The sequence below is a fragment of the Malus domestica genome, chromosome 15 (genome assembly GCF_042453785.1).
Source record: "Malus domestica chromosome 15, GDT2T_hap1".
Classification (NCBI taxonomy): domain Eukaryota; kingdom Viridiplantae; phylum Streptophyta; class Magnoliopsida; order Rosales; family Rosaceae; genus Malus; species Malus domestica.
Window position 1 is genome coordinate 53,434,067 of NC_091675.1, and position 22,132 is coordinate 53,456,198.

The window sequence follows — 22,132 nt, forward strand, 5'->3', positions numbered from 1 at the left end:
CAGATTGGCTACGTCCACGGAATAGAAGAGTTCTCATTAATTGTGAAGGGTTTACACAAGTACATAGGTTCAAGCTCTCATTTAGTGAGTACAAGTGAATGATTTAGTACAAATGACATTAGGAAATATTGTGGGAGAATGATCTCATAATCACAAAACTTCTAAGTATCGGAGTGTGGTGTCGTCTTGACTTGCCTTATCTGTCTCATAGGTAGATGTGGCATCTTCTCTGGAAGTACTCTTCCTCCATCCAGGGGTGGTATCTTTAACTGGTGGAGATGCACAAGGTAATGTATCAATTTCACTTGAAGCTTACTTGTAGTTTCAGGCTTGGTCAAGCGCGATACAAACCATGTAGTAGGAGTCCCCCAAGTCGCCGAGCTAGGGGGTCTGCTGAAAGAGGTGACAGACAAGGTAAGCAATCAGAGCTCCGACTGATTGTTCACCTTCTCCCCATCTTGCAGCAGCATGAAGGATAAAGAGAAGAAAAATGAGAAGAGATGATATGAGATACTTTTGCTTTTGAAGAAGTAACTTTCCACAAGCTTATTCTTGAACTGAGCTGGAGGGTTTTCTGGTTTCCTCCAGAGTATAAGGCCGACTGAAGAATTTGAGGGTCAAAACAAGTCCATCAAATCTAGAGTACGTTCCACCCTGCTGATATGGGATACTTTTGCTTTTGACAGAGTAATGAATGTATCGGCACGTGTGCTGTTACGCTTGTCTCCACATGCTTCCTTGTATCCTTCGCACTTGCCCTATCTGTTCCTCAAGCAGATGCGGAATCTTCCCTGGAAACATAAGATGTTGAAGATGAGTACTCGAGAGCAATGCCAGGTAAGTAATCAGGTAAGGGGTTCCAGGCAGTCAGTTCCTGGCTGGAAGCTTGATTCCAAGTGCTGACTAATTGCTCTCTTTCTCCTTGTCTTGCAGGTAAAAACAAGGCCAAAAGAAAAGACAGGGAAAAAGCATGATATGGGATACTCTTGCTTTTAACCCTGATGATATGAGATATTCTTGCTCTAGTATAGCTTGTTTACAGAGGTATTATCGGGGGGAAAGAAAGCTGAATATTTCGAAAGGCTTCGTTGGGAGTGCCCTCTCAGATATGATGAAGGGTTGAGCATTTTTGCAGGTCTGCCTGTCCGTTGGGGATGGAGGTCGACATATATAGGAGTCTCCCTAACAACAAGTAGTAATGCTATTCCTTTACCCTGCTTGGTCATAGCACGGTAGTGGGAGCTGCCAGTTTCACATGTTTTAACTCTGTCAGAGCACTTTGAAAAAGTGGTCTGTGGTATCTGGCTCTCGAGATTCGGAGAACGATGCCTCTTCGATTTTTGAGAAAGCAATCATGCTGGGGGTATGACTCTCGAGATTCGGAGAGCAGTGTCTCTTCGATTTTTGAGGAAGTAATCATGTTGGGAGTCTGGCTCTCGAGATTCGGAGGGCGGTGCCTCTTCGATTTTGGAGCAAGCAATCTTGTTGGGAGTGTTGTCTCGAATGTGAGTAAAGGTTGGGCATGTTTGCTAGTCTACCTTGCCACGAAGCACAAAGGTTGACACACAGGGACTTTCCAATTATCCAGCAATGGTACTGTTCCTTTACCCTCTCTTCAATTTTGAGAAAGTAGTCATGTTGGGAGTCTGGCTCTCGAGATTCGGAGGACGGTGCCTCTTCGATTTTGGAGCAAGCAATCTTATTGGGAGTGTTTTCTCGAATGTGAGTAAAGGTTGGGCATGTTTGCTAGTCTACCTTGCCACGAAGCACAGAGGTTGACACACAGGGACTTTCCAATTATCCAGCAGTGGTACTGTTCCTTTACAGTTGTGGGTAATAATATGGTAGCTAGACCTTCAAAATTTATGTGTCTAAACTTTTGTTAGTGTTGTTTCTTTGCTATTCTTTTACCTTTTTTGGTCAGAGCGATGTAGTGGGAGCTGCAAGCTTCACGTGCTCAACTTTGGCAGAGAACTTTGGCAAAGTTATTTGTGGTACCCATGAGCTATTGTTGCGTGTGGGAAGTGGGTGATTGAACAGTAAGATTCATGTGCTTTCTACTTCACCAGAAGTCTTCGACAGAATGCCCATAATTTCTGCAAAGCTGAGTGTGCGTGTGACAGGTGCTGACAAGGCTAGAAAAGTAGGTGCATCTTCGATTTCTGAGATCGGCCCTCGTGGTCTCTGAGCAGCCCAGCTTTTGAGAAAGCGAGCGCCTCTTCGATTGATTCGGAGAACGATGCCTCATCGATTTTTGAGACAGCAATCATGCTGGGGGTCTGGCTCTCGAGATTCGGAGGGCGGTGCCTCTTCGATTTTGGAGCAAGCAATCTTGTTGGGAGTGTTTTCTCGAATGTGAGTAAAGGTTGGGCATGTTTGCTAGTCTACCTTGCCACGAAGCATAGAGGTTGACACACAGGGACTTTCCAATTATCCAGCAATGGTACTGTTCCTTTACCCTCTCTTCGATTTTTAAGAAAGTAGTCATGTTGGGAGTCTGGCTCTCGAGATTCGGAGGACGGTGCCTCTTCGATTTTGGAGCAAGCAATCTTATTGGGAGTGTTTTCTCGAATGTGAGTAAAGGTTGGGCATGTTTGCTAGTCTACCTTGCCACGAAGCACAGAGGTTGACACACAGGGACTTTCCAATTATCCAGCAGTGGTACTGTTCCTTTACCCTTGTGGGTAATAATATGGTAGCTAGACCTTCAAAATTTATGGGTCTAAACTTTGTTAGTGCTGTTTCTTTGCTATTCTTTTACCCTTCTTGGTCAGAGCGATGTAGTGGGAGCTGCAAGCTTCACGTGCTCAACTTTGGCAGAGAACTTTGGCAAAGTTATCTGTGGTACCCATGAGCTATTGTTGCGTGTGGGAAGTGGGTGATTGAACAGTAAGATTCATGTGTTTTCTACTTCCCCAGGAGTCTTTGACAGAATGCCCATAATTTCCGCAAAACTGAGTGTGCGTGTGACAGGTGCTGACAAGGCTGGAAAAGGCTGGAAAAGTAGGTGCCTCTTCGATTTCTGAGATCGGCCCTCGTGGTCTCTGGGGAGCCCAGCTTTTGAGAAAGCGAGCGCCTCTTCGATTTTTGAGATCGGCCTTCGTGGTCTTTGAGCAGCCCAACTTTTGAGAAAGCAAACGCCTCTTCGATTTCTGAGATCAACCCTCGTGATCTCTAAGCAGCCCAGCTTTTGAGAAAGCAAACGCCTCTTCGATTTCTGAACAGGCGCCTCTTCGATTTCTGAAGCTTCGTCGAGTGCAGATTTTTATAGGGGCTGGCATTAAGTTCCAAAGCACACTTAAATCTCCACCAGTAGAAGCTTCATTCTTGCACTTCTAAGATCTTGATTTGTCCGACCTCTTCTCTCTTCAACACCTTTGAAAATGTCTGGCCCCTCCGACCGTCGTTTTGACTTGAACCTTGTTGAAGAGGCAGCCCCGCCTTCTCCAGACAACATATGGCGCCCATCCTTCGTCTCCCCTACTGGTCCTCTTACCGTTGGGGATTCCGTGATGAAGAATGATATGACCGCTGCGGTGGTGGCCAGGAACCTTCTCACTCCCAAAGATAACAGACTACTTTCCAAACGGTCTGATGAGTTAGCTGTTAAGGATTCGCTGGCTCTCAGTGTTCAGTGTGCAGGTTCTGTGTCTAATATGGCCCAACGCCTATTTGCTCGAACCCGCCAAGTTGAATCATTGGCGGCTGAAGTGATGAGTCTCAAACAGGAGATTAGAGGGCTCAAGCATGAGAATAAACAGTTGCACCGGCTCGCACATGACTATGCTACAAACATGAAAAGGAAGCTTGACCAGATGAAGGAAACTGATGGTCAGGTTTTACTTGATCATCAGAGATTTGTGGGTTTGTTCCAAAGGCATTTATTGCCTTCGTCTTCTGGGGCTGTACTGCGTAATAAAGCTCCAAATGATCAACCTCTGATGCCTCCTCCTTCTAGGGTTCTGTCCAGTACTGAGGCTCCAAATGATCCCCCTCCGGTGCCTTCTCTTTCTGGGGCTCTACCGACTGCTGAGACTTCTCCTAAGCAACCTTTGTGAAGGCTCCCTCTTGTGTGCTTATTTTGACTCATGTATATGTACATATTTGTAGCTTATCGGGGATATCAATAAATAAGCTTTCCTTCATTTCAACGTATTGTGTTAAATACACCAAAGCCTTCTTCGCTAAGTTCTTTGAATTTTCTTTTGTTAAAGCTTGTATGTTGAAGCTTTCTGAGTGGAGCATGTAGGTTGGGGTAGTGTTCCCTTAATTTCCCGAGTGATGAAAACTTCTCGGTTGGAGACTTGGAAAATCCAAGTCACTGAGTGGGATCGGCTATATGAATCTTAGAACGCCATTGTGCTCGATCATGTGTCATGTCCTTCGTTAGATCCAAGTACTCTAAGTCTTTTCTTAGAGTCTCTTCCAAAGTTTTCCTAGGTCTTCCTCTACCCCTTCGGCCCTGAACCTCTGTCCCATAGTCGCATCTTCTAATCGGAACGTCAGTAGGCCTTCTTTGCACATGTCCAAACCACCGTAACCGATTTTCTCTCATCTTTCCTTCAATTTCGGCTACTCCTACTTTACCCCGGATATCCTCATTCCTAATCTTATCCTTTCTCGTGTGCCCACACATCCAACGAAGCATCCTCATCTCCGCTACACCCATTTTGTGTACGTGTTGATGTTTCACCGCCCAACATTCTGTGCCATACAGCATCGCCGGCCTTATTGCCGTCCTATAAAATTTTCCCTTGAGCTTCAGTGGCATACGGCGGTCACACAACACGCCGGATGCACTCTTCCACTTCATCCATCCAGCTTGTATTCTATGGTTGAGATCTCCATCTAATTCTTCGTTCTTTTGCAAGATAGATCCTAGGTAACGAAAACGGTCGCTCTTTGGTATTTCTTGATCTCCGATCCTCACCCCTAACTCGTTTTGGCCTCCATTTGCACTGAACTTGCACTCCATATATTCTGTCTTTGATCGGCTTAGGCGAAGACCTTTAGATTCCAACACTTCTCTCCAAAGGTTAAGCTTTGCATTTACCCCTTCCTGAGTTTCATCTATCAACACTATATCGTCTGCGAAAAGCATACACCAAGGAATATCATCTTGAATATGTCGTGTTAACTCATCCATTACCAACGCAAAAAGGTAAGGACTTAAGGATGAGCCTTGATGTAATCCTACAGTTATGGGAAAGCTTTCGGTTTGTCCTTCATGAGTTCTTACGGCAGTCTTTGCTCCTTCATACATATCCTTTATAGCTTGGATATATGCTACTCGTACTCGTTTCTTGTCAAAAAAACCTTATACATATCCTTTATTTCTTTAACAAGAAACCTTGTTAAAGAAATAAAGGATATGTATAAAGTTTTTGACAAGAAACTTTGCTCCGGCCATGTAAGACATAGGCGGAGTTTTTGACAAGAAACCTTGTTAAAGAAATATTTATAATGTATGAAAGCGAATTTACGATTTATTGAGCAAAAAGTAAAAAAAAAGTAAAAAATATAGAGATGTTAAAATGTATATTTAGTGTATATTTTTTAATTTAAAAAAATATTAGAGATGTTAAAATCACACTTTCAAGATCATTCCAAAATTCAATTCTTCTTAGGGAGAATGAATCGCGCTTGGCGGTGTTAATCTTCACGGCCTTAATCTTTCGAAATTAGACTTGAGCAATTCGTTATTAACTAAGAAGCAGATTCAGCATCTGCTTCTCAGCTAACAACCACCCAATTTAAGCGCATTTGAAAGAGTATACGAGTTTACTGCGCCGAATCTCAACGGAGCTTCTCTCGTTTGCGCCGATGTGGAGGAAGCTTGGCTAACACGTGCATGCTTGGAAGATTGTAACTTGGAGGGAGCAAAATTGGAGAGAGCCAACTTAGGGCTGGTTTGGTATTGCTGTGCTTTGAAAAAAAACTGCTTCTGCTGTGCTGTGAGAATAAACATATGTGAAATAAAGCAGTAGAGTGTTTAGTAAACTTTTTTGTAAAAGTGCTTTTGAAAAACAAAGCAATATTGTAGTGTTTGATAAACTTTTATGTAAAACAGATGTGAAAAAAAACTGAAGCTGAATGTTTAACAAACATAAAAAAGCTCCCAGTTTTTTTTTATAGCCACTTTTTTCAAAATCACCTTAGCACCAAGCCAGGGCTTAGAGTGTGTTTGTTTGGTATAAAAATTAGTTAGTAGTTTGAAGACTCTACGTTGTTGGATTAGATACAGCGTAGGAATAAGTCTACGAGGCACTCGTCAAATTAGATCGACGTCTCGAATTTACGTAAAAGAATAGATCAATCAATATGATACTAACCAAGGACCAAATTAATTACGAGACACAAACAAAATCATCTAAATAGCGGAGGGAAAACATTTGCGTTTAAGCCTCAAAGCTCAAGGGCATTAGCCTTCAAGAACCACCGTGAATAATGTCATCTTTAAGGCAGGAAGATTTGTGCGATGAGTACACAGATCACACCGAGTATCCGCTGCATTTCAGAGACATAAAGAGTCAACATCGTCAGTATATGTACGGAGCTTTGAAGAGCTAACCCTAGGTCGAAGAAATGAGTTTGTACTACACACACTTTGAATCGTAAAGGTTTCGTGGATAATTACCATCAGGCAGGCATCCCTCACGTGTCGCTTATCTGTACCAGAACCTTATTCTTCTTGCCTGCAGATAAAAGGAGAAGTTTTCCGTCCACAATGTCTTGAGGTTCAATTCTCTTATTTTCACTATCAACTCTGGAGTTGTTCAAGTAAAGCCCCCCTTGCTTCAACAGACGCCGGGCAGCAGATTTGCTGTCAAGCAAACCAGATGAAACTGAGAGATCAACAAGAGAGAGATCGAGGACCTGATGATAAGGGAAAGAGCAGGAGGGGACATCCTCAGAAATGGCTTTAATGGTGTTCCAGTCCAATTTAGAATCAGCACCAGGCCTCATTGCTTCAGTTGCCTTGAGGGCCTCATCTAGACCATCTTGACCATGCACAAAACGGGTGACCTCCTCAGCAAGCCTGCGCTGAGCTGTGTTGGGCAAGTATCCAGGTCTCTTCATCTCACTCTCCAACTGTTTGATGTCATCCATGTCCAAGAAAGTGAGAATCTTGAGAAACCTGACCACATCAACATCAGGAACAGAGAACAAATACTGGTACAACTTATAGGGAGACAACATGGATGGCGAAAGCCATATGGCACCATCTTCGGACTTGCCGAATTTGGTTCCATCACTCTTCAGTAGAAGAGGAAACGTCAAGCCATAAGCAGCAGCATCCACACGGAGAATCTTGCGTATGAGTTCAGTCCCTGCAGTTATATTCCCCCATTGATCGCTACCTCCAATCTGAACATTAATACCTTCATTGCGGAAGAGGTGTAGGAAATCATAGCCCTGCAATAACTGGTATGTGAATTCAGTATAGCTCATTCCTTGTTCTGACTCCAACCTCTTCTTCACACTCTCCTTTGCGATCATGCTCCCCACTCTTGCATATCGACCCACATCTTTGAGAAACTCTAACAACCGAACCTCTTTCCACCAATCATAATTGTTCAAGACGGAAACCCCACCCAGAATTCTCATAATTGTATTGGTAACTCCTGAGGTGTTTCGGGACAGAGTGTCAAGGTCGAGCTCAGGTCTCTCCAAGCTCTTGCCAGAAGGGTCTCCAACACGAGCGGTGGCACCACCAATCAAAGCTACGGGGTGATGGCCACATCTCTGGAACCATGAGAGGACGACAATTCCAATAAGGTTACCCAAGTGCAAGGATTCGGCAGTTGGGTCGAAGCCACAATAGACTTTGAGAGGAGGTAAATTGGGGTCGGTGCACACTTGCCTTAGATGCTCGCTGGTAAGGGATTCAAGCAACCCTCTCTCTTCAAGAATTTCAACCACATTTGGACGCCCAGACGAGGACCGAAAACACTTGACAGTAGAGAGAACGTTTGGATTCCTCAAGTTATTATGACGAAGGGTGGGTAACCCAGACGCAGTACTGAAAGGAGGAAAGAAGAATGGGAGACTACGGTAGTAATGGGAGTAGAGAAAGGCCCTTGAAGTGGTGGCTGCAGCCATTCTTAAATTCCTGCAAAAAAAAGAGAGATCTTCAGAACCATTTACACTTTTTCTTAATTTCATATATAGTCATAATCAAGAGTAAACCACCAATCTTCCCTCTGAACTTAGGTCACTTTCAATGAAAAATGATATGCCAAGACGTAATGATGCCGATGCCACTACTTCCGGTGGAAGTGAATGAAGAACTAGCAAGAAGCCAGGAAACCCACCTCTCAAAACCTTCAAACTCGAATGCATCTCTCTAAACAATGACTCTTTGGCACCCAGCCATCTATCTTAGTTGAAAGATTCGGTCAAAATTTTGCCATCATCTCCTTTGTTATATGATCAAAAGGCTGAAATCTAAAACAAAACGACGAGTGAATTTTAAAATCAAGTAAAAGCCTATATAGGTTATATTCAAAAGCCAAAACTGAGACCAAGCCTAAACAGAAGCAGGGCATCAGCTACAACCAGTGGCGGATCCAGGAATTTTTCTCCTACGGGTCAATGTGTAAAAAGTTCTCGATTTTTATAAGAAGAAAAAACCTTACAAGCATTGTCCACAAGGACGCTTTTTGAACAGGTCGCATTAATATTTCTTATCAACCATAGCAACAAACAGTCCCCACAATCATAATAATAGAGTGTATCAACAAATAGAGCTCTAAAACTGAAATGATGGAAATTTGCTCCAAACCTTGAAAAGTTTGAATAGAACATTAGAAATTGTTAAATACATTAATAACGAACGTATCAAACAAATAAACTTAACCAAAACCATGTCCATAATTTATATCACTGTTTCTAAAAAACCAAGTCTGTCCGTGATAAGTATACAATATGTAAGGATTTCAATTCATTTCTCATGTAGGAAAGTTGACATAGTCTTCTGTTTTTTGATAAACACTAGTTGTTTTATGAATGCACTAGACTAGTTTCTTTTAAGGAAGGCTGCGGCGTGCGCACCGTGCCACAACTTGCGCAAGGAATAGGCAGAAGCGCGCAGCACAAGCCGGACGCCCCATTGAGGCATTTTATCGGACAGTTGGAGGGCACTTTTTAAGGCAGACCCAAAACTCCAAAAGGTTAACTCCAGACTTCCCATGAAGAAAAACACTAAATTCCTAACTTGCTAAAATCCCTAAATCCCTAATTTAAAGAAATCGAATCAGAAAGTGAATTATAACTTAAAAGAAGAAGAAGAGAAGAGCAAAATTTGCAGAGGGTGGGGAAAGAGGAGAAGAAGAAGAAGGAGGGGGAAGAACTCACATGAAGTGAAGTTACATGCGGCAACAATGGCTGGCTGATAGTGCGGAGGAGTCTGAGGAGGGGGATTGGAGGAGTGGCAGTGGCTGGCTGCTGCACTTCACACTATCGGGTTGTAGGAGAAGATTGGGCGGCTCGTTTGGATATGTTTTTTTTTTTTAAAAGATTACTAACGAAAAATTCAAAAAAAATCTTTTTCTAATGAAAAATTATTTTTAAAGGTATAGTGAATAGTGTCAGTTAAAGGTAAAAATATAATTTTTCGTTAAAAGTGAACAGTACTGTAAGTGTCTTGTTAAAACTCCCTTTTTAAAATCATGAAAGTATTTTTAGATAAAATGTTTTTTTGTTCTAAAAGCACTTAAGTGCTTTCTGTAAGAAGCACTTTAGATGGTTTTCTAGAATTTACTTTCATTTTTTGGTTTCAAAAATATTTTCACTAAAAGCGCTTTCAGTCATTTTAAAAGTACATCCAAACGAACTCTGAGTTTTCTGCTTGAACCTTTTTTGTTTTTTCCTCTAAAGATTATTTTTTAATGTAATCTTTATTTTATTTGTTTTACACATGATAAGATAATTCAATTATTAATTTTTAAAAACATATTATTTACACTTAAGAATTACTACAAAACCGTAGTAATAAGTGACAATTCAACTAAATTAACTTAAATTATGGGAAGTCTTTGATTTTCACCAAAAGCAGAATTCAAACAACATTATTGTTAGTTTAGGGAGAGTTTTAACCCACTCTCCTACTCACCATTTAATGTAGATAATATCATTTGTCCAGAAGAAAAAAAAAGAACTTAAATTATGAGAGGAATTTAACATCTGACCTCGAATGCATGTACGAATGCATGTACGAACTCTATTAACTAACGGGAGTTTTAACGAAAACTCCGTCGTACTATTCACTTTAACGGAAAACTATATTTTGACACAAAAAAGTCAAACTTGATACTATTTAACTCAAAGTTTTCAAATATTTTTCATTAGTTTTCTTTAACTAATTAAGTTATAAGCTACTTATTTTTTTAATGGTAATGGTAAATAAAATAATGCAACCATTAACAACCGTACGGTAAAACTGGGTTTAAGGCTACCAACTGTAGTCTGTACCCAGCCCGTGTCAAAGAAGGAATCATCATCGCCAAATTTCATGGCAAACGAGGCTCACTTTCTCTCCACCTCTCTCCCCTTCCTCTCCTTCAACAAGGTAACCTCTTCCCACTTTCCCCTTTTCCAATTTACTGTTTGGTTGTCGAGAAAAATACCAGAGGTAATCAAAACGGAAGACCAAGATATCAATCAATCAACGTCAAAATTCTTTACTCTTCTGCTTTTCCAATTTACTGTCAATTTATTTATTTGTTCGAATAATTGATCCAATTAGGTTTCAATATCTGTTGCATTTTCTATCACTGCTGCTGTGTTGCCATGGCTGTTGCATTTCTGGGTTGCACTCATAATTTCAATTGTTTGGCGCTATATCATGACCAGGCTGTGCTCCCAGAGTTCAGGCAATCAAAAGGTTTGAGCTTTTTGGTGAATTCGAGAATCAGCCGAGGCAAGCAATCGAGAGCTTCAATGGAGATGCGGGGAAGTGGAGGTCCAATGACAAGTGACCACTCTGCAGTTAAGATTCCACTTGTACTGACTGTTGCTGGCTCCGATTCCGGTGCCGGTGCTGGAATCCAAGCTGATCTTAAGGCTTGTGCTGCTCGCGGAGTGTACTGCTCTACTGTCATAACCGCTGTTACTGCACAAAACACTGTTGGCGTTCAGGTTGTTATTTGATGTTGTTTTTCAATTTCCATGGGCTGTGTTCTGTTTGGTTGCTGAGAAAGCATAACATAAAAAATGGAAAAGAAAAATGTTTCTAGTGGTAATCGTTATCGTTCTTTTTATTTGATTGCTAGGGTGTAAACATTGTGCCTGAGGATTTTGTTGCTGAGCAGATGAAGTCTGTGCTATCTGATATGGATGTCGATGTGGTAAGTCAAAGTTTGTAAAAAAACACGAGCCATTATAAGTCAAAGTCTCGTGTTGTATTCCTTTAACATGGTGTTTAAACAATAAAACACGAGTCGTTGTAGCTTGTAAAGAACCTAGGTCACAGGTCCACCAGGTCATCTGTGAAATCAACCATTCTGGTACAATGACATATGTTTGACTGACCATCATCATGAACTTATAGAATTGATTAGTTTTTATTAATTGATTAGTATAGATGTTAGATTAGTTATATAGATATTAGATAAAAGTTAATCTATATGTCATAAGTAGCTAATGGATTATTGTAACTGGAGCCTATTTTTCTTTGTTCTTCAAAGCAGACTAGATATCCATTTTCTACTTGCAGCTCAGTGCATGTGTTCTTGAGAAAATATTCACTTCAAGCATAGGGGTTTCAGATTCCATGTCATCTTTCTGTATTCATCTTATTTTGGTATCAAACAGAACTGGCCTGATAACAGAGAACTGCAAATGAAACAAGTCTCAAATAGTATGGTAAACTTGAGCTGGAAATTAGACCCAATGATCATTCAATTCTATGACTGGCCGGCTTGTTGACATGTGTGTATGTGTCTGGTCATGTCTATGTAGTAAATCGAGACATCAACAAATATGAAATTGCATTAAAAAGCATGTTGGTTCCACTGAAGAAAAGCATAACTTATTTTGAATGGATGCAAATAAGTGCATGTTTGATGCAGAGAAGCTTATATGTTTTATCTTTGGATTTCTGCGTAATTCTGGATTCTGCAGAATGAGTGCAATGAGTTTCACCGGATGTTGAATTGTTGATTATAATATTCTTTTGCTGAATCACAAATTTGAATTTTTGATCATATTCGTAGTGTTTATATTCTCTGGTTGAATCTGTAAACTAATAACTTAAGCATTTTCAGAGCAAGAACTTTTCATGAATTGAGTTGTAATCTACTTCACTCTGTCTGTATTTGGCTAAGAGTTTAATCTTAGTGTCATAAATGTTATTTAAAATGCTATTATAAAAATGTCAGCTTTCACTTCCTCTGTACTTGAGGCATGCCTCTTTTGCAAACTTGTTTTTATCAAGAAGTGGTATTGATACTAAATTGGTTTTGAGCTGCTCATGATATGTCATTATTAGGTGAAAACTGGGATGTTACCTTCTATTGGCATCGTTAAGATTCTTCATCAACAACTTCAGGTGTATCCTGTTCGAGGTATGCAGTCCTATTAAAAATTGAACATTTATTTTCTAATGTTACTAAATGCTATTAAAACTTGGGAGCAGCCTCTCCATAAATGGGGGTAAGGCTAGCCGACATTCACCTCTCCCAGACCCTGCATAAAGCGGGAGCCTTGTGCACTGGGTACGACCTTTTTTTTTTTTTACTAAATTAGCATTTTTAATGAATTGGTAATATCATTGAAGGCAGCTTTAGTGGTTGACCCTGTTATGGTGTCTACAAGTGGAGATGTATTGGCTGATCCTTCAATACTTGCTGTGTTTAGGTATGCCAATCCTTTGTACATAAAATTGAGTAAATTCATAGTAATGCTATTCCTCTTCATGTTTGTAGCATAGTCATGTGCAAGCCGGTGCAACTGTTTATTCTCATGCTTGAGCCCCCTAATCTCCTGTTTGAGACTCATCACTTCAGCCGCCAATGACTCAACTTGGCGGGTTCGAGCAAATAGGCTTGGGCCATATTAGACACAGAACCTGCACACTGAACACTGAGAGCCAGCGAATCCTTAACAGCTAACTCATCAGACCGTTTGGAAAGTAGTCTGTTATCTTTGGGAGTGAGAAGGTTCCTGGCCACCACCGCAGCGGTCATATCATTCTTCATCACGGAATCCCCAACGGTAAGAGGACCAGTAAGGGAGACGAAGGATGGGCGCCATATGTTGTCTGGAGAAGGCGGGGCTGCCTCTTCAACAAGGTTCAAGTCAAAACGACGGTCGGAGGGGCCAGACATTTTCAAAGGTGTTGAAGAGAGAAGAGGTCGGACAAATCAAGATCTTCGAAGTGCAAGAATGAAGCTTCTACTGGTGGAGATTCAAGTGTGCTTTGGAACTTAATGCCAGCCCCTATAAAAATCTGCACTCGACGGAGCTTCAGAAATCGAAGAGGCGCCTGCTCAGAAATCGAAGAGGCGTTTGCTTTCTCAAAAGTTGGGCTGCTTAGAGATCACGAGGGTTGATCTCAGAAATCGAAGAGGCGTTTGCTTTCTCAAAAGTTGGGCTGCTCAAAGACCACGAAGGCCGATCTCAGAAATCGAAGAGGCGCTCGCTTTCTCAAAAGCTGGGCTCCCCAGAGACCACGAGGGCCGATCTCAGAAATCGAAGAGGCACCTACTTTTCCAGCCTTGTCAGCACCTGTCACACGCACACTCAGCTTTGCGGAAATTATGGGCATTCTGTCGAAGACTTCTGGGGAAGTAGAAAACACATGAATCTTACTGTTCAATCACCCACTTCCCACACGCAACAATAGCTCACGGGTACCACAGATAACTTTGCCAAAGTTCTCTGCCAAAGTTGAGCACGTGAAGCTTGCAGCTCCCACTACATCGCTCTGACCAAGAAGGGTAAAAGAATAGCAAAGAAACAACACGAACAAAGTTTAGACCCATAAATTTTGAAGGTCTAGCTACCATATTATTACCCACAAGGGTAAAGGAACAGTACCACTGCTGGATAATTGGAAAGTCCCTGTGTGTCAACCTCTGTGCTTCGTGGCAAGGTAGACTAGCAAACATGCCCAACCTTTACTCACATTCGAGAAAACACTCCCAATAAGATTGCTTGCTCCAAAATCGAAGAGGCACCGTCCTCCAAATCTCGAGAGCCAGACTCCCAACATGACTACTTTCTTAAAAATCGAAGAGAGGGTAAAGGAACAGTACCATTGCTGGATAATTGGAAAGTCCCTGTGTGTCAACCTCTGTGCTTCGTGGCAAGGTAGACTAGCAAACATGCCCAACCTTTACTCACATTCGAGAAAACACTCCCAACAAGATTGCTTGCTCCAAAATCGAAGAGGCACCGCCCTCCGAATCTCGAGAGCCAGACTCCCAACATGATTACTTTCTCAAAAATCGAAGAGACACTGCTTCCCGAATCTTCGAGAGCCAGACCCCCAGCATGATTGCTTTCTCAAAAATCGATGAGGCATCGTTCTCCGAATCAATCGAAGAGGCGCTCGCTTTCTCAAAAGCTGGGCTGCTCAGAGACCACGAGGGCCGATCTCAGAAATCGAAGAGGCACCTACTTTTCTAGCCTTGTCAGCACCTGTCACACGCAACAATAGCTCATGGGTACCACAGATAACTTTGCCAAAGTTCTCTGCCAAAGTTGAGCACGTGAAGCTTGCAGCTCCCACTACATCGCTCTGACCAAGAAAGGTAAAAGAATAGCAAAGAAACAGCACTAACAAAGTTTAGACACATAAATTTTGAAGGTCTAGCTACCATATTATTACCCATAAGGGTAAAGGAACAGTACCACTGCTGGATAATTGGAAAGTCCCTGTGTGTCAACCTCTGTGCTTCGTGGCAAGGTAGACTAGCAAACATGCCCAACCTTTACTCACATTCGAGAAAACACTCCCAATAAGATTGCTTGCTCCAAAATCGAAGAGGCACCGTCCTCCGAATCTCGAGAGCCAGACTCCCAACATGACTACTTTCTCAAAAGCGAAGAGAGGGTAAAGGAACAGTACCATTGTTGGATAATTGGAAAGTCCCTGTGTGTCAACCTTTGTGCTTCGTGGCAAGGTAGACTAGCAAACATGCCCAACCTTTACTCACATTCGAGACAACACTCCCAACAGGATTGCTTGCTCCAAAATCGAAGAGGCACCGCCCTCCGAATCTCAAGAGCCAGACTCCCAACATGATTACTTCCTCAAAAATCGAAGAGACACTGCTCTCCGAATTTCGAGAGCCAGACCCCCAGCATGATTGCTTTCTCAAAAATCGAAGAGGCATCGTTTTCCGAATCTCGAGAGCCAGATACCACAGACCACTTTTTCAAAGTGCTCTGACAGAGTTAAAACATGTGAAACTGGCAACTCCCACTACCGTGCTATGACCAAGCAGGGTAAAGGAATAGCATTACTACTTGTTGTTAGGGAGACTCCTATATATGTCGACCTCCATCCCCAACGGACAGGCAGACCTGCAAAAATGCTCAACCCTTCATCATATCTGAGAGGGCACTCCCAACGAAGCCTTTCGAAATATTCAGCTTTCTTTCCCCCCGATAATACCTCTGCAAACAAGCTATACTAGAGCAAGAATATCTCATATCATCAGGGTTAAAAGCAAGAGTATCCCATATCATGCTTTTTCCCTGTCTTTTCCTTTGGCCTTGTTTTTACCTGCAAGACAAGGAGAAAGAGAGCAATCAGTCAGCACTTGGAATCAAGCTTCCAGCCAGGAACTGACTGTCTGGAACCCCTTACCTGATTACTTACCTGGCATTGCTCTCGAGTACTCATCTTCAACATGTTATGTTTCCAGGGAAGATTCCGCATCTGCTTGAGGAACAAATAGGGCAAGTGCGAAGGATACAAGGAAGCATGTGGAGACAAGCGTAACAGCACACGTGCCGATACATCCATTACTCTGTCAAAAGCAAAAGTATCCCATATCAGCAGGGTGGAACGTACTCTAGATTTGATGGACTTGTTTTGACCCTCAAATTCTTCAGTCGGCCTTATACTCTGGAGGAAACCAGAAAACCCTCCAGCTCAGTTCAAGAATAAGCCTGTGGAAAGTTACTTCTTCAAAAGCAAAAGTATCTCATATCATCTCTTCTCATTTTTCTTCTCTTTATCCTTCATGCTGCTGCAAGATGGGGAGAAGGTGAACAATCAGTCGGAGCTCTGATTGCTTACCTTGTCTGTCACCTCTTTCAGCAGACCCCCTAGCTCGGCGACTTGGGGGACTCCTACTACATGGTTTGTATCGCGCTTGACCAAGCCTGAAACTACAAGTAAGCTTCAAGTGAAATTGATACATTACCTTGTGCATCTCCACCAATTAAAGATACCACCCCTGGATGGAGGAAGAGTACTTCCAGAGAAGATGCCACATCTACCTATGAGACAGTAAGGCAAGTCAAGACGACACCACACTCCGATACTTAGAAGTTTCGTGATTACGAGATCATTCTCCCACAATATTTCCTAATGTCATTTGTACTAAATCATTCACTTGTACTCACTAAAGGAGAGCTTGAACCTATGTACTTGTGTAAACCCTTCACAATTAATGAGAACTCTTCTATTCCGTGGACGTAGCCAATCTGGGTGAACCACGTACATCTTGTGTTTGCTTTCCTATCTCTATCCATTTATATACTTATCCACACTAATGACCGGAGCAATCTAGCGAAGATCACAAAAAGCGACCGTTTTCGCTACCTAGGATCTATCTTGCAAGAGAACGGAGAATTAGATGGAGATCTCAACCATAGAATACGAGCTGGATGGATGAAGTGTAAGAGTGCATCCGGCGTGTTGTGTGACCGTCGTAGGCCACTGAAGCTCAAGAGAAAATTTTATAGGACGGCAATAAGGCCAGCGATGTTTTATGGCACAGAATGTTGGGCGGTGAAGCATCAACACGTACACAAAATGGGTGTAGCGGAGATGAGGATGCTTCGTGGGATGTGTGGGCACACGAGAAAGGATAAGATTGGGAATGAGGATATCCGAGGTAAAGTAGGAGTAGCCGAAATTGTAGGAAAGATGAGAGAAAATCGGCTCCGGTGATTTGGACATGTGCAAAGAAGGCCGACTGACGCTCCGGTTCGAAGATGTGACTACGGGACAGAGGTTTAGGGCCGAAGGGGTAGAGGAAGACCTAGGAAAACTTTGGAAGAGAGTCTAAGAAAAGATTTAGAGTACTTGGATCTAACGGAGGACATGACACAAAACCGAGCGCAATGGCGTTCTAGGATTCATATAGCCGACCCCACTTAGTGGGAAAAGGCTTTGTTGTTGTTGTTGTTGTTGTTGTTGTTTGTGAAAATCTCTTGTGGGCCATGTGGTAGATTGATTAGGATGTTGAAACCATCTATTGAATGCAAAATGTGCATTCAGATCTGCTTGGCAGAAACAGAGAATTCTATTGAATGCAAAATGTAGATTGATTAGGATATTCACCGCTATGTTCTTGAATTGCTCCCTCGCCGTTTTTCCTTGGTTATTTCTTGGCCAATTTTCTGTCTTGGATATTTTTCTTCTTAAGTTAGAGAAAAGGTCTCCTTGTGTAACAGCAGATACTTGTCAAAAATTGTAATTTTGTGATACTTGTCAATAATTGTAATTTTTTGTGGTTTTTGCCCGCAGAGAGGAGCTTCTTCCTATGGCTGACATAGTAACTCCAAATTTGAAAGAGGCATCGGCTTTACTGGATGGAGTGAAAATAAACACAGTTTCTGACATGCTTTCTGCTGCAAAATTGTTACATGATATGGGTCCACGGTTAGTGATTGGAACAAGCTTGAGTTCTCAGTTCTCTCTTAATTGGACGATTTACAAAACTCTTGTTTTTTGCATTGTTGCAGTTTATTATAGTCCTTCCAATGTCACTCAACTGTTGGACATGTTTTTAATAAAGCAGAAATGTTAAATTTGAATGCATTGTGAGTACTGTTGAAATCACAAGAGAAGGCAAGCACTTCCCATTAGCTCACTGTTGCATAGTTGAACTTTTAAGGTGTATAATATGTATTCACAAATGTGACTAGCTTTTGTTTATTCTCACAGAAAAAATTCTTCCATTACATAAGACTTTACTAGGAATAGTTAATCATTTCACCTGGATAATCAACTAAAATGCGAAGGTTCATGTTTTTAGTTGTTAACTACTTCCAGTATGTCACACATTTGTAAAACGGAGTGCCCTTGAAATTGTATTAAGGCGTTTGTACTAAATGGTCATGGTCATTTCTTTTTGTTCATATGATGAGCATAAAACTGTTATCATGTTTGAACTTGTCTGATTGATGGGGCAGTTGGGCGCCAAATATTATATGATGAGGGTACAGAAAACCTTTTCTGGACTTGTGGGAAATAACAAATTCATCTATTTTCTCAGTAGATGGCTTGCTTTGTTTTTGGCCAGTTTCTTGGAAACAAGATTTCGTGATCATGGACTATGATAGACTAATTTGATGGGTATTAGTAATCTGTAAATATTGTGGGGTGAATTAGCCTTTGGTTTCTAAAGAACAGTCTCACAAGCTCTTAACTTCTGACAGCAAGGACCTTTGACATATTTGGCAAGGTCTATGGCTCTGTGCCATCCTCAGTATGTTGTCACCTATGTACAACAAAAATGAGGAGACAATGTGTTCAAGGGGTGTGTAGCCAAATATCTCATGGTCTGACGTTTAGGTTTAGGAAGAGTTGCAGTTAGATAACATTGACATATTATATCAAGCAAATATCTCTTGGTTTGGCTTCATTCGGCAACATTTTTCACAGAATTAATGCAGTGTAGTAGTTGGAGAATTTTGGAATAAAACTAAGTTTCTCTGTAAATGGGGGTAAGGCTAGCCGACATTCACCTCTCCCAGACCCTGCGTAAAGCGGGAGCCTTGTGCACTGGGTACGACCTTTTTTTTCTCTGTGTTGAAACTGTAGTTTGTTAAAACAAAGTGCCTCTTTGCTTTCAGAAATGTTCTTGTCAAAGGAGGAGACCTCCCTGATTCATTGGACGCTGTTGATGTCTTCTTCGATGGTAAAGCTTAAGTCTTGTGGAACCTTCACCGATGGTGATACTATTCTTTCATCTACTTAATGCATGAGTGTTCTGGAAAATTTAATATTTGGAATTGATATTGCAGGCGAGCACTTATATGAGCTGCGTTCGTCACGCATCAAAACTCGTAATACTCATGGAACTGGTTGCACTTTGGCATCATGTATTGCAGCTGAGCTGGCAAAAGGTTCTTCAATGCTCAAGGCTGTTAAGGTAATAACATATATGCTTCTTAATAAATCACATGCTGCAGGGAGAGTAGATGAAAAAAAAAAAAAAAAACTGGCTTTCTTTGTTGAGCACGTATTCTGAAGTAGTCACATTCAAGAACAGAAGATAATCATGGTTTGTTTGATTCCAAATAGCGGGGATAACTTGTGTCACATATGTGAAAATCCACTTTCACTGTGTTTAGTTTGTACTGAGTGGGATAACAACTAATATAGTATAATGTCTACTCCAATACCATAAACTCACCGGACAATTTTATAACCTTGTCACTGTTTGCTTTTTATTCTGCAGCGTTAAGGAATTTTTTGTATGCTAGTCAATTAGTTACTCAACTAACAAATTGTTGGTCCCATCTCTCTTACCTTCCTCCTCTTGTTCTACAAGGCTTCACCCCCCCCTCCCCCTATTTTTGATTAATTTACAACAATTTGGCCTTTTGGGATATTGCTTGGAGTTTTGATGCTAGTTGAGTTACATTTTATGTTTCCTATATCTCATACCTTGTTCTTTTGCTACTGCTGCTCACTCACACACACCTACACCAACAAGCAAACAGAAAAGCACTTACATTCACAAATGCAATTGAAGACCCAGAACTATTATCTTTTTTATCTTAATTTTGGTAGGCATCTAAGTTCTTTGTCGAGACTGCCTTGGATTATAGCAAAGATATTTCCATTGGAAAAGGTCCCCAAGGCCCTTTTGATCATCTAATGAACCTCAAGCACAACTCTGGTCGACAAGTCAGATTCAATCCAAGCGATCTATTCTTGTATGCTGTTACAGATTCGCGTATGAACCGAAAGTGGGGCCATTCTATCTCAGATGCTGTTAAAGATGCCGTACAAGGAGGTGCTACAATTGTCCAATTGAGGTTTGTTACTCATTTAATGCTCGTCATAATTCTTATAAACCTTAGGCTTTATGTCTCTGATAACCACGTACTAGTAATTCGGTTCTTTCATTTGTATGTATTAGGGCATCCATAACTAATCCTAGAGATGCCTTTAAGGTTGATGTTCATTCTTCATGTATTTTAGATGATCATTTCTTTTCTCTTGTGGAGTGCTATTTGTGCTTTTTACTTCAGTTTTCTCCAGGATTGACGAAAACGAGTTCAATCCCCAGGGCCTCCTATATTTCTGAGTTCAGTTTGCAAACATGCCAAACTTTATGAAGTAATGTTTAATAAAATAAAAAAATTGCGCTCCAACTAACAACTTAAGGAGTTTGCATTTGCTTTTAGTTTCACTTTGAGATTGCCTACTTGGAGCTGCGATCAACTGTCACCAACTCTTCTCAAGTATATTTTTTTATGTATTCTTTTCACATCAATCAAGACATCCACTCTATAAGTTTCTTGGCCTGAATTGAAATTTGCCTTCTCGATGGGCATTTGTTTGGATTCGTTCCCATAACTATTCTTATGAGACCTAATAAATTTCTGCTTTTAGTTTTCCATTTGTTCTTGACAATAATTTAACTTTGCTTTGCAGGGAAAAGGATATTGAAACAGGGGATTTTCTGGAAGCAGCTAAGTCATGTCTCCAAATTTGCCGTGCCCATGGAATTCCATTACTAATAAATGATCGTATAGATGTTGCGCTTGCTTCTGATGCTGATGGGGTGCATATTGGCCAGTCTGACATGCCTGCCCATGTTGCACGTTCTCTCCTTGGTCCTGAAAAGATAATTGGCGTGTCATGCAAGACACCAGAGCAGGCGGAGAAAGCATGGCTTGGTGGTGCTGATTACATTGGTAGTGGTGGTGTATATCCAACTAATACAAAGGAAAACAATCGCACTATAGGCTTGGACGGGCTGAAAACTGTTTGTTTGGCGTCTAAATTACCCGTGGTTGCGATTGGTGGGATCAATATTTCAAATGCACGTGAGGTGATGGAAATTGGTGTACCGAACCTGAAAGGCGTTGCAGTTGTGTCTGCTCTATTTGATAGGGAATGTGTTTTGACAGAGACTAGGAAGTTGCATGCAGTGCTAACGGAGGCAACAGCAGCAGCAGCAGCAGCAGCAAAGTGAAACATACGGGGATAAGGCCGGCCTCAATGCAAATTTTCATTTTTCTTGTGAGTGGCTAGAGAAGTCAAGTGTACTCGGTTCTCTTGGGTTCAACGCACCGGAAAAAGTTGATCTTGCTCAGCGGCGGAGTATGGACGGTTGTTTGCTTAGCGTGGGACGTTTTGTTGCTCGGTATGGACGTTTGTTTTTTCTAATATTTTGCGTAAAGGGGATTCGGGTTCTGTATAACGTAATGCAGCAGAAGTGCGATGTACTGCTGTAAATTAATTCATGATATGTTTCCATGTGCTTGGCTGCTGACTTGAGTTGATCGATCGATCGAAAACTTGAATTATTGAAGACTTTATTGTGTATTTATCTTCTTCTTGAGTAGATGTGAAGAATATAAAAATCCCCTTTGCTGTATTCGAACTCAATATCTGTCTCCCACAATTTGATGTTTGTTTGTTCCCCAGAAGTCAACTCTATCCTCACTGATGGGCTTTGGACCCTGGATCTATTGCTAGGGGGGGGTGCGAGTGCAACTTAGGTTGGGTCAACTCGAGTTCGTTCATTTCAACTTAATTTTAAATTTGATTGGGCGGGTTAGAATGAAGGAAAAACTCACCCAAATTCAATCCGGTCTCAATCCGATTATTTATTGGGATGGGGTGGGTTCTGCTTTTCTTGCCCATTTGAACCCTAACCTGAACTGATATCTAGCTCGAATTCACCTCATGCGCATTTTAGTCATC

The 22,132-nt window shown here is 41.5% G+C and overlaps 2 protein-coding genes across 7 annotated transcripts; one reads left to right on the forward strand and one right to left on the reverse strand.

Moving 5' to 3' along the window:
* Positions 1 to 6,274: 6,274 nt before the first annotated feature.
* On the reverse strand, positions 6,275 to 9,525 carry LOC103402523 (tyrosine--tRNA ligase, chloroplastic/mitochondrial). 5 transcript variants are annotated; one of them, XM_008341272.4, is made up of 4 exons: positions 9,358 to 9,525; positions 8,316 to 8,448; positions 6,638 to 8,113; positions 6,275 to 6,507 (listed from the first exon to the last, which is right to left on the reverse strand). In XM_008341272.4, exon 3 carries the CDS (start codon positions 8,101 to 8,103, stop codon positions 6,655 to 6,657), a length of 1,449 nt encoding a protein of 482 aa, XP_008339494.2. In that variant the 5' UTR covers positions 8,104 to 8,113; positions 8,316 to 8,448; positions 9,358 to 9,525; the 3' UTR covers positions 6,275 to 6,507; positions 6,638 to 6,654. The 5 variants fall into 5 exon arrangements, with proteins under 5 accessions (XP_008339494.2, XP_017178118.2, XP_070669930.1 ...); XM_017322629.3 differs by having other exon boundaries at positions 8,316 to 8,441; positions 9,358 to 9,486; XM_070813829.1 differs by having other exon boundaries at positions 8,326 to 8,441; positions 9,358 to 9,483.
* Positions 9,526 to 10,425: 900 nt separating this feature from the next.
* LOC103425403 (thiamine biosynthetic bifunctional enzyme TH1, chloroplastic) lies at positions 10,426 to 21,814 on the forward strand. Of its 2 annotated transcripts, XM_029093919.2 has the most exons (10): positions 10,426 to 10,570; positions 10,855 to 11,139; positions 11,274 to 11,348; positions 12,491 to 12,566; positions 12,783 to 12,858; positions 17,711 to 17,845; positions 19,042 to 19,106; positions 19,213 to 19,340; positions 19,985 to 20,232; positions 20,855 to 21,814. In XM_029093919.2, exons 1-10 carry the CDS (start codon positions 10,514 to 10,516, stop codon positions 21,396 to 21,398), a joined length of 1,689 nt encoding a protein of 562 aa, XP_028949752.1. In that variant the 5' UTR covers positions 10,426 to 10,513; the 3' UTR covers positions 21,399 to 21,814. The 2 variants fall into 2 exon arrangements, with proteins under 2 accessions (XP_028949752.1, XP_028949751.1); XM_029093918.2 differs by lacking the exon at positions 10,426 to 10,570 and having other exon boundaries at positions 10,746 to 11,139.
* The last annotated feature ends 318 nt before the right edge of the window (positions 21,815 to 22,132 follow it).

Coding starts and splice junctions, on each gene's coding strand:
- LOC103425403 (XM_029093918.2), top strand. CDS start 10,792: ATGGCTGTTGCATTTCTGGGTTGCACTCATAATTTCAATTGTTTGGCG. Junction 11,349..12,490: donor CTGATATGGATGTCGATGTG/GTAAGTCAAAGT, acceptor TGTCATTATTAG/GTGAAAACTGGGATGTTACC. Junction 12,567..12,782: donor TCAGGTGTATCCTGTTCGAG/GTATGCAGTCCT, acceptor CATTGAAGGCAG/CTTTAGTGGTTGACCCTGTT.